At 39.5% G+C, this 16,177-nt stretch overlaps 2 protein-coding genes across 2 annotated transcripts in view; one reads left to right on the top strand and one right to left on the bottom strand.

Annotated features, from left to right (window-relative positions):
* The window catches only part of LOC149140946 (BEACH domain-containing protein B-like), a 398,071-nt gene that overhangs the window by 363,082 nt on the left and 18,812 nt on the right, over nucleotides 1-16,177 (top strand). The window contains 1 exon segment of the mRNA XM_089446434.1: nucleotides 296-502. Within this exon segment, the coding sequence (XP_089302560.1) occupies nucleotides 296-502 (207 nt within the window).
* Nucleotides 9,363-11,325, bottom strand: LOC149140947 (uncharacterized). The gene is made up of 3 exons (XM_089448447.1): nucleotides 10,983-11,325; nucleotides 10,741-10,882; nucleotides 9,363-10,605 (listed from the first exon to the last, which is right to left on the bottom strand). The coding sequence occupies exons 1-3, from the start codon at nucleotides 11,323-11,325 to the stop codon at nucleotides 10,143-10,145; spliced, it is 948 nt and encodes a 315-aa protein (XP_089304573.1). The 3' UTR covers nucleotides 9,363-10,142.

The raw sequence follows: 16,177 nt of genomic DNA, 5'->3' as shown, positions 1-16,177 counted from the left end.
TAGCCATGAAGACTAGAAATTGACATTTAGCATAGGTATTCCATTCAACATAGAAATCCTAGATGAGGGATAACCAGGAACTTATGCTGTTTCTCCTTTACTAGAGTTTCAAAATCGCCTTAATTTGAGATGACAAATGATGTAAGCATCCTTTTGAGGATCAGTTTAATTTGAGATAACAAATGACATAAAGATCATTTTGTCAATTTTGATTGGAAAAACGTTTGGAGGTATTATTAAAAGAAAAAATAAAATACATAATAGGCATTTATTTATAATCTTTGGTTCTTGCCAGGGGGGTAGATTTGATCATGCAGATCGACTTTTTCAGAGCATAGAAGGTACCTATGCAAACTGTTTGTCCAATACCAGTGATGTGAAGGAGTTGATACCAGAGTTTTTCTACATGCCAGAGTTTCTGGTCAATTCTAATCAATATCACCTTGGCATAAAGCAAGATGGTGAACCTCTTGGTGATGTTGTCCTGCCACGGTGGGCAAAGGTATGCAATGGATCTATATATTACTTCATATTGCATAAGTTTCCTTCATAAATTTTGCACTCATGTTAGTTAAGGATGATACTTTGATCTTAAGATATAAGGGAGACGTGCTAATGGATGCATGCAGGGGAAACCTTTAGTTTTTAATTCACAATCTTCTTGCGTGTACATCAATCTAAAGGAATGAGTAAAGCCAAGCATATGATATGTTGTTTTGATGTGGAAAATGGGATTATTTTAGAGATCTAATTAATGCTCATCTCAGAATGTTATTCATGTATAACAGGATCCCGAATAGTCCTGAATCAAGTAAGCTATCATGATAACTAAACATTTACACAGAAAACAAGTTAGTTTTGACATGGGAAGAAATTTATGCCATTGCCAGGCTTTAATGATTTGAAAGGTGACCTTACTCAGTGTGTACAGTGCAAAGTGTAAATGACTTTTCGCTTCTTATGACATCAACCTGACTATTTTCTTATCACAGAAGAAACAAAGAAGAAATATTTGTCTTAAAATGAAAATGTCATGTGGACTTTGAAACACATGGTGTGCCCCCACGCATGCAAGAAACGTGGACCCTCCCATGTACCAGCCTCATTTTGGTATGGAAATCCCAAAACATGGCTAAAACATGTATCAACCTGGCTGAAACTCATTTAACGAGCTGTATGCTGTTTTAGTGTCCTTATGATATGTTTTGACATTTACATGTAGGGCCATAGAAGCCTCTAGAATAAAAAAATTCCTTTAAAGGGGGATGTCCTTTTCATTTCTCCTCATATCGATTTTTATAGATATTTTCCCAATTTTTATTCTTTTTTTCTTTTCTAAACTCTTGCTATATATATATATATATATATATATAGATATATATATATATATATATATGGCAATTGCGTATTTCCTATTTTTTGAGGGGTCACGTTTCTAGTGCATTTCCATTTCAGAACACTTTTCCATTTCCCCGTATCATGCAACTTAGAGAAAATGCCTGTGGCATCTTTGACCTAAATATGAAAATACAAAGGCTATAGATAAAGCAAAACAATGAAGAGCAATATGATTGCCAACTAAAGGATGCCAATAAATGGCGTGCAACTATTAAGGAGAAGAATTTTGTCTCTTCTCATAAATTGTTTTAATGTCTCCTCGAATTTGATTGTGAATATCATGTCCAAGAGACTCTATGACCAAGGTGATATATTTTATACTCTTGAGTCCCACCTCTTAGTTAAGTCATTCCTATTAAGGAACGTGTATATCTCCTAACATTCAGGGTCCATATCCTTTTTAATAAGAGAACAAGGAAGCTAGTGTTGTAGCCTCATGTAGAATGTTCAGTGCATGTTGAAGTAGTTCCATAAGTATGTGAAAGAAATCTCTTACGCTTTGTCTATTGTCTTGTGTTGATACTCTGGCCTTCAATACTTTAAAGACAAGGACAAATAGAAACCAACAATTATCACAATTATAGTATTAGTATGCAATGCATTTATACTTAATTCAAATAGAGCTAGATCTGAGACTTTTGTGATCCATATTGTAGATAGAAGTCTTTTGGATTAATCACATCATTAGGATTTGGTCGACGTTTCGAACCAACTAATGTGGTTCATCTTCAGGACAAGGTGAGAGAAATCATAGAATCTTCGTGAATAAATAGTAAGGATGCATCATTGCCCAAGGCTAGCTAATGAAAACTAGCCGTTAAAAACTAGCTGTTGAAAACTAACCGTTGAAAACTAGCCATTGGAGACTAGTCAAACAAGTAAATAAACTTTTTGAAAAGGTAGATTTAATATTTTAAATTTATAAATTATTTAATATTTTTAAATTCAAAAAAGTGGGGGGAGGTTAAGAATTAATAGTTGTTATAATAATAAAGTTATAAGATAAAAATAGTTGTTTAATATTAAATAATAATTAGGTTATAATCACTAATGTAATGAATAAAGAGAGGTTAAGAGTAGGTTAATAACTTTAGTTATACATTGGATTTTAGGAATAATATATCATAAGGAATACTCATAAATTAACAACAAAGAATAAGCTATAAATCTAAATAAAAAGGTTGCAAGGAGTTTATTAAAAATAAAAAGTTTAGATCTAAATAATATCTATTGAAAAGTAAAGAGAGGAAATAGAGTTGTTTTTTTTGGTTTGGTTAAATATCTTTCATGTAATACCCTTGTGGATTGGAACCTTTGCCGTAAGTGTCTCTTATAAGGGGCATCTATTCCACCAAAATCGCTCAAGAGTTTCACTTGATCTCATTTGCATGCCTAGGAAAAACTATGCAAGATTAGTTAACTATGAGATATCAAAGGGATAGCACGACAATTCATTGTATTAGCATTGCAATGTGTTCTTGACGTATTAAACTTGGATCTTCGTGAGGAAAGTTGATATGAGTTTAGTGGGACATGTTATCCCTCATGTCAGTAGGGGTACACATATTTTGGTAGCATATTTCACACCATTGTAAGCCCAAGGCAACAAGTCAAAAGCCTTGTAACAATCATGTGAGGCCCTGTAATTGGTGTCCTAGACCTTGTGTTTGGTTGGACCATGTCTAGTCCCTTTTTGTTCATCTATGGCTCCCTTTGTCTTGGATAGGATTGGAGGGCCCGTTAATTTTTGGTAGCATCAAATGTGCTCTAGACATGAAAATTGGTGGAGAGGCTAAGGACATGAGATCTCCAAGACCCAGAAATTCTTTGGGGAAATTCCACCCAGATGGAGAGATATTAAAATAATTAATATTTTTAATGAAACCGTAAGTCTAAACTTAGGAAAGTTAAAATATTAATGTGTATTAATATAATATGGGTGGAAAAGTTCTAAATAACGAGGATCAAGCCAAATCTAATCTTAGTCATTGATTAGGGACTTAATCTCGGTCATTGAATCTTCAATAGGAAAAGTATAAGAGGAGGCTTGAGGGTCAATTGGAAATACACCAAGCTGATCAAGAATTAGATTTTTTGCGGCAGGGTTTGCTGAGAAATCAAGTTAGTGATCTATTGCAGCAAAGGGTTGTTCGACAAAAGGCTGAGAATACATAGCAGAGAGGCAGAGAGATTGCCAGAGAGATAGCGCAGAGCCTTGGAAGGCTGACATAGAGGCAACCAGGACTAACGCAGAGACTGAGGAGGCCAGCGCAGAGGATGAAGAGGCAGTAGAGGCTGACACAGGCAGCACAGAGGGCTACAAAGCTAACATTGTGCTGAAGAGGCAGCGCTGAGGAATTTTCGTGGCGCAGACTGAGAGTTGGTTAGCTGACGCAGAGCTGTAGAGGATGACGCAGTTCCTGATGGTAGCTTGGAGCAACTTTCGTTGTCCAGGTAAGGGAGCAGTCGAAGTCGCTATGAGGCTAGTCATTCGGTTCCTGATTAGCAGGAATATCTGTCTCCGAAGAAAGGTACTTCTGCCAAGGAAAATCACTGAAGGGTGAGTCATTTCTAGCACCCTAGTTGTATTCGAAAAACTGCATAATAATAAAACCTTCATATCTATTGCACTGGTTTTCCCGCATTGGGTTTTTCCGGGGATGATTGTCCAAAAGTAACAGTGTCCCTTGTGTTGTCTCAGTTTATTTCAGTTGTTGATCTATATATGTGTGAAGGTTGCATTTGTGTTTATTTCGGTATTTATATTGATAAATAACTTGTTAATTGAAAGAACAAGTAGGAGATAATAAACCAGATAATGCAGTAGGGATTTCTGATGTGTCAGACTTAGAAATTTCCATAGGGCCTTAGATAGGCTTACTTGAGGACTCATGATTTTAGGGGAGTTTGCTTTTGCAGGGATGATGACTAGTGTATGGGTTAGTCTAGCTTGTGTTAAGTTGCACATGTCTTACTGCATGGTTATGTGTCTAGTAAGTCTATATGTGGCCTTGGCTTTAGTGCAATATCCTCCAAATAGTTCTCAAACATGGAAGTCTTAGAGTCAACCTTTCACATTTCCCTGGTTCACATTTCCCAATGCAGTGGTTCCAAAAGCCAAAAGTCATCTTGATCCCAAATTGTTCATTTCGGTGGGAGGATGACATGCCATGTTGAATCTTTCCAAACAATGAAGTTATTGTCATGTTATGGCTAGTTAGAGTTGGTCAACATATACTATAGGTTTTTAGATGACAGAACAAGGGGAGCTTTGGGTAGCTTTTGACATGCATTACATCAAAAGTGGTCTACAAGCAGAGGGAAACAAAACCCATGCCTTAGTTTTTCAAGAACCTGAATGACGTTAGAGATATTTGACTTGGGCATGACCAGGGCTGCAACATTTCCATTGGACTTTGTCCTGTACGAGGGCATGAAACTAGTAGTTAATAAAGAGAACCAAGCCCTCTATGTACTTTGATGTTAGTGGCATTGGTTGTTGAACTCCTCTATCGTGACCCTACTAAAAATGTGCCTAGTACTCAAGCAAAATCTTGATGTGACATGCTACATTTTTTCTATCTTATGTTAATGCTTAGAGGCTGATATTAGTGACAAAGATCCCAAGATAGGCAACGATTTTGATGATATGTATGTATTTGTTGTAGCATGATTTTTTTGGATGCTAGAGGTCATCTAGAGCCTATTTGTTGATGTATTTTGTATGAAAATTTATGAATCTAACACATCAGAAAACCCTACTGCAAGTTCTGGTTTACTATCGCCTACTTGTTCTTTACATTAACAAGTTATTTAATTACATAAACATCGAAGTAAACAAAAATGCAGTCTTCACAGATATACAGATCATGCATTGAAGTAAACAGAAACAATAACACAAGGGACACCATTATTTTTGGACAATCGTCCCCGAGAAAACCCAATGCAGGAAAACCGATGTAGCATATATGAGGGTTTTATTATTAAGCAGATTTTTGAATACAACTAGGGTGCCAGAAATGGTTCACCCAACAGATAAAGTCCTCGGCGGTAGTACCTCTTTGGAGACAGATATTTCGGCAAATCAACAACTAGATGATCAATCCTACAGTGACTCTAGCTGTTCCTTGTGTTAGACAGTGAAAGCTACTCCAAGCACTGCTTTGGAACTGCGTCACCCTCTTTAGGCTCTGCGTCAACTGATCTGCTCCCAGTCTGCCCCACAGAATCTCCAAACGCTGCCTCTGAAGCCCTCTACGACTTTTTTGTCAACCTCTACGTCCTCTACGTCAGCCTCTATAGCTTTTGTGCCAGCTTCTTTGGCCCTCTGCGTCCTCTGCACTGGCCTCCTTAGCCTCTGCGTCAACCCTTGCTACCTCTACGTCAGCCCTCCTAGGCTCTATGTTGCCTCGTCCATCACTTTGTTGCCTCTCTGATATGTATCCTTCAGCCTTGGATTGAAATCCCTTGTTGAACTGCCCCGCACTGCAATTGATCACTTGCTCGATTTCCTCAGGAAACCTCACCCCTGAAAATCGAACTGATTGATCTCTCTTGGTGTATCTCCAACAAGCCATCAAGCCTCTTCTTATACTTTTCTTGTTGATGAATCAACAATTGAGATTAAGTCCCTAATCAACGACTAAGATTAGATCTGGCTTGATCCTTGTTTCTTAGAACTTTCTCACCCATTTTATATTAATACACATAAATATTTTAATTTTCCTAAGTTTAGACTTAGGAACCCCATTAAAAATATTAATTATTTTAATATCTCTTCATCCGGGTGGAATTTCTCCAAACAATTTATGGGTCTTGGAGATCTCATGTGCCTTAGCCTCTCCACCAATTTTCACGGCTAGAACACATCCGATGCTACCAAAAATCAACACTCCCTCTTAGTGAGGAATGTGCTCTAGTAATGTTTCACCATAGAAACATCACATTGATCCTCTGCATCGGTACCTGTGTTGATGCTTGGCCTGCTGCCCCACATCCCCTGCACTGCTGCTTCCTTTACTATTGCCCATGACACTGCCATTGCCACTGCCACATTTGCACTGCAGCTCCCTCTCAACATGTTGCATCACGCTGCCCATAGCACTGCCACTGCTAACTGCTACACTGCAACTCAGTTACCGAGAAGTAAGTAACTGACTTCACCCAAACACTAACATCCCGGTCAGTCTGGAAGCCTCATGATGCTGAAGCTACCTCTACTGCTATCCTGTGCTCCCTCTGCTACCACTGTGCTGCTGCAAACACCTCTGTGCCCCTCGCACTGCTGCAACCTCCACTACGCTGCTACAAACTTCTGCACTCAAGCACTGCCTTGCCTCTCCATCACACCTTGCTCCACCCGACACCTGTCATCATGCTATTGTCATTAAGGGCTCCCATAGCCAAATGTGATCCAAGAGTTTGGGCATCTCAAGGATCCTGCCCCTGCATGTAGTCCTCATGACTACAACTCGATGTCACCCCACCTCTTCTCTAGAGGTGCATGAGCACTCACGACATAATCGTCATCAATCTCGACATCCTTCTCCACCTTTGCTGGAGCTGCCTTTGAGTCAGAAGCTTCTCCCTTGCCTTTCTTCCTGGGGCACTGAGATGCATAATGTCCCAGTTCCCCACAATTGAAGTACTTGACCTTGGAGATGTCTTTCTTCTTCCGCTTCCCTTCCTGTCCCACAGATGCTAGAGCCGCATCCTCCTCCTCCTTTTTCTTGTTTCGAACTCCCTTACCACTACTCCTCGCCTTGGTTAACCTCCTGATCTCTTCATGTCGAAGATCTACCAACATCTGTTCCCAACTGGGGAGAGTCACTCTGCCCAAAATGCTTTGGACAAATGTCTCCTAGTCCTCGAAGACTACATTCAGAGCAGTCCTAACCATAAACTCTACATCCGGTGTAGACCTAACGAAATTACGCTGGTCGCGAATTTCTTGCACTTGAGGAGGAAGTGATCTATCTCCTCTCCTTTCTGCATCTGGTATGACCTCAACTGATTCTCCAATAACATCTTATGCTACACGAAAGAGCCCTGGTATAAGGTGGTCAGGGTCTGCCACATCTCATTTGCTGTGTTCTTCTCAGCAATATGTGGTATGACATGATCCTTGACCCTGTCTAGGATCATGCACTTCGCCTTCGCCTCGGCCTCCTCAAGTTGAGAAAATCGAGGGCAATTAGAATTATTCGATTTCTCTTAACTGTGATAACTGCTTGTGATATTATTTCTTTAGATTCTGCTCCTTATTGTTTACATGAATTATTATCATCAACCAACTATCAAAACAAGAAGATCAAAATGCACAAGTACACAAGATATTGGCACCAAGCCAGGGAAAAAACCTCTCCAAATTGTGAGAGGAAAAACCCTTTGAACTCTTTCTTATAGAATCTTTATTGAGAAATTACATGACCCAAACATTGACTCAGAAATGCCTTCAACATCAAATGACAATACCTCCAAACATGTACCCAAACATATTGTATATTTCTGCAATGGATTAGGTCTGTAGCATGAGCATGACAGTCTGCACCAACAATCTCGGATAGGCTCTTCTAGCCTCTCTCTATCCTCGCATTTCATAAAGATCCTTCATACTTCGATAGAGCGATGATTAGGGCTTGATATTTAGGGCTTCGTAATGCAACAATAGTGATTGTCCAATACAACGAGAACATAACTCTTTTATTTCAGAGTGTAGTCATATATGAGAGTAGGGTTAGGGCTCCTCTAGCCCTACAATACCTTCGACCTTTTCGGCTGTGATCTTCTCCTTGCATCTGTGGCTAGAACAACCCTTCAACCCAACCACATAGTCATGAAACGTGAAGCCCTAGTCCAGATCGGTTTACCGTATGAGAGAGCAAACTTGTTGATATCTTCACATGAGGGAATAGACCTCAATTGTTGCGGCTACCCTTCCTTTCTTTGACCCTTTCACTGTTGCTTCTCTTCGAGAGTTAGTGAGTGTGAATGCGGATTGAGGAGAAGCCAACGTAGCCTATATATAGGCTTTCCCTCTTATCTATTGAGCCGACATGAACCTAGATTAGGCTGACATGTTCCTTTGATCAATGATTAGGCTGACTTGAATATAGAAGGCTAGCATAATTTCTTTGAGCGGTTTCCTTGCAACAATTCCATGGGTACATGTTGGAGTATTTCATTGATGATCTAGAAGGATTCTTGACTTACATCCATTACATTTACATGAACAATAATACATGATTGTCTTCATTTTACATGACTTATCTAGGGCTCTCAATTGGAGCAAAAACTTCTTGAGCATGAAACCCATGACTCAAGCAACAATAAAATAATTCTTTGATACAAAAATACATTGTTACAATATTTGACATGATGAAGACCGAACCTAGTTACACTATTTTCAACACTCCCTCTTAACTAGGGAGGTATTCATACATACATGGTACATGGACTTTCTCAATACAAGACTTCTCATAAGTAAGGAGTTGGATTAGTTATCCATCTATTTTAGCATCATTTCAACCAGTGTTGATAATATCGGTATCGGGAAAATATCGGCGAGGGTCTGGAAAATATCTTATCGGAAATATCGGCGAAAATATCGGCAAAATATCGGCAAATATCGGCAAGCATAAAAAATGCATAATATATTCATTTTTTTTTAGATTTCTAAACATATAAAGCAATAACAACATGAACTAAACACATTGGCACATAAATATGAAGAAAACACTGATATATATGATATCAAATAGAAATGATACATCAAACTTCAAAGGCGATACCAAATCCTGCTGATCCCTGATAGTGATAAATTGATAATTGTCCAATCAAGGACTCAAACAAAAATTAAAATAACATCACACATCCTGCTGATCCCTGATAGTGATAATTGTCCAATCAAGGACTCAAACAAAACAACATCACATATATAAAACTTTAAAAGTATTTCATCATCATGAGTTATAAACTTATATGTAGCAAAAGTTGCAAAACAAATAAAACTAGCAGCTATCTATCTGAGACCATTGGCCTCTCCCTAGCAGCTTTCTTTCTGTCTTGTTCAGCAATTGCTTCACGAGCTTTTTGTATAACCTCTGCACTAGAAACCATACAAGGCATGACATCTGCATCATATGCAGAGAGTTTAGCCAGATGGTATTTCAATCGTGTAATCCCTCCTGACATCTTGGTCCCACACAAGTTGCATGATATAAGTGCCTGATTTGCCCCACCAACAGCCTCCCCATACTCCCAAAATGGGTCCAAAGCTTTTGGCATATTTGACATTTGTACTTGTAGTGAACTAATTCAAACCTAGGGCACAAAAAAAACAAAAAATTGGCATTAAATGAGTATAACTATACAGTGCCTAGCAAACACTCAAGAAACTATTTTAATTTTTAAAGCAACATCTTCATGTTCAGAATTTAAACAACAAAAGCAAGCATAAAAAATGCATACTATATTCATTTTTTTCAGATTTTTAAACATATAAAGCAATAACAACATGAAATAAACACATTGGCACATAAATATGAAGAAAACACTGATATATATGATGTCAAATAGAAATGATATATCAAAGGCGATACCAAATCGTGCTAATCCCTGATAATTGTCCATTCAAGGACTCAAATGTGGAGAACCAATACAAAATAACATCACATATAATAATAAAAGTATCTCATCATCATGAGTTACATGTAGCATAACAAATAAAACTAGCAGCTATCTATCTACTGCCCTCTCCCCCTTTTACGGGAAAACATGATGGGCTGTTTGTCAGGCCTGCCCCTAGTAGTAGAAGGCCCTGACACTGCCTCTGCACCTAATGTCAAATAATGAGTGATAGGCATGGAGCTATGCTCTCCTATATCTATAGCAGATGGTGTTGATGCTGATGCTCCCGCAGTGTCCTCCTCCAGCTCCTCCTGCTCCTCCTCTAAGTGCTGCTGCTCCTCTGACTCCGAGTCCTCCTCTTGCTGCCCCTGCTCTAATGGATCATCTGCCACTGGCTCCTCCAACCATGAAGGTGACTCCTCCAATATGGGCTCCTGAGACTCCACCCTCCACGGAGACAATACATCAATATTGTCTAAGGAAATGGCATCTGGATCCACTGGTGATTCTATTTGCCTCACTCGAAGTCGGATGTTGTAATGCACATACACCAAATCGTTGAGGCGTGCGAACTCCAACCTGTAAGAGTGTCAAAAAAAATAATGAGTCTTGACTCTTGACTCTTGAGTCTTGACACTTGAAGGTCATAAATTAAAAATTAAAAATTACAATAAGTGTAATTGCTCAACTGAAGGCTTGAGTTCAAAGTTATACCTGTTGCGCTTTTTGGCGTGTATTTTCTCAAATACACTCCAATTGCGCTCACACCCTGAAGAGCTACATGTTTGACTCAAGATTCGTATAGCCAAATTTTGCAAATTTGGTACCCTTGCACCATAGCTTCGCCACCAAAGATCTACAACAAAATAATGAAATAAAAAATTCAAAAACTTAAAAGTTAAAACATAATTAAATTCAAATTTATAATTTCTAATGAGTGATGACTTGTCACTTACGTGGCATGAAGAGGGCCCTTTCCTTAATGGCATCATCAAAGCCAAATAGGCCAACACAATCCTGATAATTATGTATCTCGCGGCTGATTTTGAGACGAAGCTCAGAATCAGGTACCATCCTCTCAATACAGGAATGGAGCCCTTCAATCACCTCGCCATCAAAACGAAAATTGCATTTGTATGCAAATGCAGGGTTGAGGAAGAGTGCTGCTGCATGAATGGGTCGATGAAGCATCCCTGTCCACCGACTATCGATCACATCCCATAACATCATCTGCCTATTAAGGCCAGCAGAACCCTTGTCTGCATAATAGGAACGAATGGCCTCCTTGGCCCTATCCATGCCCTCATATAAATAAGGCATTGCAGGCTTCTCTCCATCCACCAATCTAAGAACCTTTACTATAGGTTCGCTAACTGCACATGCTTCTTCTACTCCACGCCAAAATGTCTCAGAGTACACCATTTTTTCAATGGCTTTCCCATCAGGTCTCCTGCTGTATCTACAACCACGCCAATCATTAGACACAAACATTTGCTTCAACTCGTACTGACATCGAAGCAAAGACTGAAGAGTAATAAAGGTTGTGGCAAAACGTGTGATGGCAGGACGCCGCAACTCCTTGTTTCCTGTGAACCTCCTCATAAGGCTAAGAACAATAGCATGGTTATAAATAAACTTGGGGATGCTCCTAGCCATATGAACTGCCTCCTTGATGAAGGAGAGTTTCCCCATATCCTCAAGCAACAAATCAAGACAATGCGCTGCACATGGAGTCCAGAACAATGTGGGATGCCTCTCCATAAGCATTCTGCCGGCAGACACATAATTAGCTGCATTGTCTGTTACGACTTGCACCACATTCTGCACACCAATCTCCTGAATGAACCCATCTAACAACTCACATATCGTTGCTGCATCTTTGATATGTTCTGATGCATCCAACGATTTAATAAACATGGTACCTTTAGGACAATGTACCAAGAAATTTAGAAGGGTCCTACCCTTCCTATCTGTCCAACCATCAGACATCACTGTGCATCCAGTGACTTCCCATGTCTGTTTCAACTCCGCCAATCTAGAGTTGATGTCCTCTTTTTCTGCTTGAAGAATTGGCCCCCGCAACTCCTCATATGTGGCACTTTTGTACCCTGGGCCCACAACAGCAATAGCATCACACATTGGTTGCCAAAATGGATTGGTTTTTGTGATGCTGAGAGGTAAGTCGCTCCAATAAATACACCTCCCCATGACTCTATCTGCTTCTTCCTTCTCCTTTTTTTTGACAAGCGATTTTATGCCAGGTTGTGCTCCAGCTCCTGTTCGTGGAACAAAAAATGATGACCTCGCATTCACACTAGCATGTGATGGTGTGCCAGTTGTGGAGCCCCTCCTACTAGCGCCAGTAGGGCCACTACCCTGAACATCAAAATCATGAGAAGATATCCCAAAGGATCTACCTGCACGTTCAGCTTTGTTTCTTTCCGCCTCTTCCTTCTTTCTGTCCTTTTCTTCAATTGCCTCAAGAGCTTTTCGTATAAGCTCCGGACTAGAAACTCTACAAATGCCAACATCATGTCCAGGGAGTCTAGCAAGATGGTATTTCAGTCGTGTAACCCCACCTGTCATCTTGTCCCCACACAATTTGCATGAAAGATATGCACGATTTGTCCCACCATCAGGGATCCCATACTCCCAAAATGGGTCCAAGTTTTTTGGCATATTTGTATTTTTGTATTGCTGTTAGCCGCTAACTCAAAAGGAAACCTACAGCACCAAAAAAAATTTGGAATTAGTAACTTAATAACTTAATAAGTAATACGAATTTACGAAATTCCATGGGTGCAGGTCTCATTATCAAATCCTCATTCTTCAAAGACAAATGGACTAAACTTTAACAAAGTTCTACAAGAAAAATCCAAAGGTCTTGAAAGAAAATTAATTTTTTAATAGCCTAGCTTTTAAAAATTAAAAGTGTAAGAGCAATAACAGTATAAGTTAACAGTATAACTGCAACGCTGCAATTTTACAGGTTCAGCCATATCTTTATACAGGTTTACAGGTAGAGGCTATGTGACACTAAAGCACAAGGACCTACCCTCTACACTCTCCATTAGTGCTAATGCAAAATGAAAGGCAGCATAGGCTTAGGGCTTCAAAAAAGAAAATCTCCACTTGCATTGCAAGAACGAAGAAGCTGACAACAAAGATCATTAACCATGTGACCAATTCTGTGCCAATTAGAGGTTGCCATGTGGCAAAAAGGAAATACGCCTAAAAGATCATTTCATGCATGAAAGAACACTAACACCCAAGGAAGGTGTTGTAAAATTTACAATGTAAATATTTCTTGGGTCACCTTGCATATAGAGAGCTGGTAGAGAAGTGTACCACTGTACAGGATCGCCACATAAACAATGAGTGTGCGATAACGCTTCTTCGACTTCCTTTGGCCCTCTATGAAGGGAGGAGATGGACAGAGAAAGGGTTCTTCGATGAGATTTAGTTGGTTCATGTGAAGGGGGAATAGCAATAGAGGGAAGGAGAGTTGACCTTCCATTACAAAGAAGAAGCCAATATTTCCACTTATTGAGAGAGAGCTCAAGCACTCAGGATTCAGGAAGAGTAGTTGAAAAGCCATATTGAATTGTGTCAATTTGATATTTTGGAATTATTGACTTTTGGTTCAGTGATGCATTGAATGCCAATTTGGGATGTTAACCAAGCTGCAGCACTGAAGGAGACAGCATTCTTACAGACAGTAAAGAAGATTGACTATTTGACACACCAAGAGGGAAATGTCATCCCAGCTTTTAAGAGCCAGAGCCAAGATTCCAAAGCAGAAGGACAGACTTCTAGTGCATTATGAGTCTGCACTAAATATTTCAAAGAGCAGTCACAAAGAAAATAATTTTTTGACACCTTGGAGTCATCTTTCCACAGTGAGACCTATACCGTCTTATAGAGTATATTTTTATCTTGCTAATGAGCCCTTACTCGCCCTCAAACTCCCGGTGGTTGAGGAGATAATGAATTTTTAAGTTAGAAATTTTTTTTTGCAGCCTAGTCGACCAAAAAAATAAACCAGTAATTGAAGTCGGCCTGCTCCCAGAAGACGTGTCCCTTCATGTCTAGACGAAATCACTATAAATATTAAATATAAGTCAAGACTCAAAACATTTCATTTCAGATAAATATTAATTAAATTCGGTGATTATTTGATTTCAGAAACAAGACACAGAACAGCAAGGAATGTTCACATCTCGTGAACCAAGGCCGAGGAGAATTTTTAATCACAGTTTGGGCATTTAAGAATCTATGAGCAATGCTCACAGAATAGAGGCAAGCCATAGATAACATATGTGGACAGTGGGATAAATAAGAGCCATGCGATCAATAAATAAGAGCCATGGGATAAATAAGAGCCATGCGATGACTGTAGAAGAGTCAAGACAAACACTGCGATCACTGTAATAACTTATAAGTTATAGACTGTGCGTTGACGTTCGACTCTCCATGCATATAGAATGACGTGCATGCAGCATACCTGTAGGCTGGCCGCTGTAAAGTTTAAAGTTTTAAACCCTCCTTCGCAGCCAAAAACTTCAAACCCTCCGCACTGTTCGCACTCGCAGGGTCTCTCTCCAGCTCACGAAAATGTAATCACGGTTTGACGGTAAACAAGTTACAAAAAACCTAATTTATAAACCTTGCCGGCGAGATTCACCATCGTCGCGCGATTTTTATACAAATATCGCCGAAATCTCGGCAATCTCGCGAGATTTTCGAAATTACAAAATAGCGCGATATTTTATAGCCGAAATTTCGTTTTAGAGAAAATCGCGCGATATTTACGATTTTCGCCGAAATATCGGCGATATTATCAACACTGATTTCAACCAACATTGTTTCCATATAGCAAGGCCTTGAATAACCGCTCTATCTCTCAAATAGATCAGAGCACAGTGTTGGCAATACCAATGACTTATAGACACACTTGTCATTGTCTCTCTTAGGGTCATACTCACCTGGGTGTTCACTGAGTATGCCCTACTAGGGCTATTCTTGTCTTGGGTTCCCAGCGCTCAAGAATATCGGTCCTCTTGCCCACTCTTGTCTTGGATGCCCTACTACATCCTCAAAGAGTGTCAGATCCCAGATGATAACTCAATCCTTCATTCTTTCTTCCAAACTGAAGACAAGAATGTCGTGTCTAACTCTCCCTCTTAACCAGGGATGAGTTCCAAGTTTCTCTTTACTCAGAAACTTGCTCGAGTTCCTTTTACTTATAGAAACTCAAGAGCTCCCTCTTACCCAGGGATTCTATCATCAATACTTTATAGGGTCTTCTAGTTGACTGACAACCCAAGACTTCGATGTCATCAATTTCTTCACATGTAGGGTTCAACCATCCATCACTTTCCTCTATCATGTCATTCCTTCTTTCCCGGAAAGTATCCTCCATGGCTTTACATCTGGGGCTTCCTTCATAGGGCCATATATCTTTCCTTCAACGGTGATTGCTCTAGATCACAAGGTACATAGTTGTGACATCCTTCACAACTCTTCTTACCTTGGTCCTGCACACATACCCAGACTTATCCAGGAGGTTAGACATCAAAAACAAATCACATATTACCTTTTGGCGATGGCCTTCTACCAATGACATCTTCTTGTAGATATCAACATCCTACATACATGTTGACACATCTCCCAATGATATATGTTGTCAAGGGTCTTCATCTTTTCAGAATTTCATCAGTCTCCATATCTTTCTGGGAGATTTCCTAGTCACATCTTTCTGATCCTTTGGATGTTGATTGCCTTCATCATGGTTGCATATTTCACGATATCTTCCATCCTCACACCTTCCATTCCTAGGAGCTTTCAATCAGAGTTCTTCAATTGTAGTCAACTACCTCATGCTTCATATGAGGACATATTATGTTGATTTCATCTAGTGTGACTTATGCCTTTTTGCATCCTTTCAAAGGAGGAAATCGTTTCCTTTTGATCATGCTTGATCCATGTTACCTGCAACCATATGACGTGATATTACAATCTTAGATAAATACAAGCATACATACATAATGAGTTAGTGAGTGTGAATGCGGATTGAGGAGGAGCCAACGTAGCCTATATATAGGCTTTCCCTCTCATCTATTGAGCCGACATGAACCTAGATTAGGCCGAC

This window comes from Pinus tabuliformis, chromosome X (assembly GCF_031772625.1).
Source record: "Pinus tabuliformis cultivar Carrire ecotype Pingquan chromosome X, CPIR1, whole genome shotgun sequence".
Taxonomy (NCBI): domain Eukaryota; kingdom Viridiplantae; phylum Streptophyta; class Pinopsida; order Pinales; family Pinaceae; genus Pinus; species Pinus tabuliformis.
The sequence above is the reverse complement of the archived record's forward strand: the minus strand, read 5'-3'. Positions and strand labels throughout refer to the sequence as shown.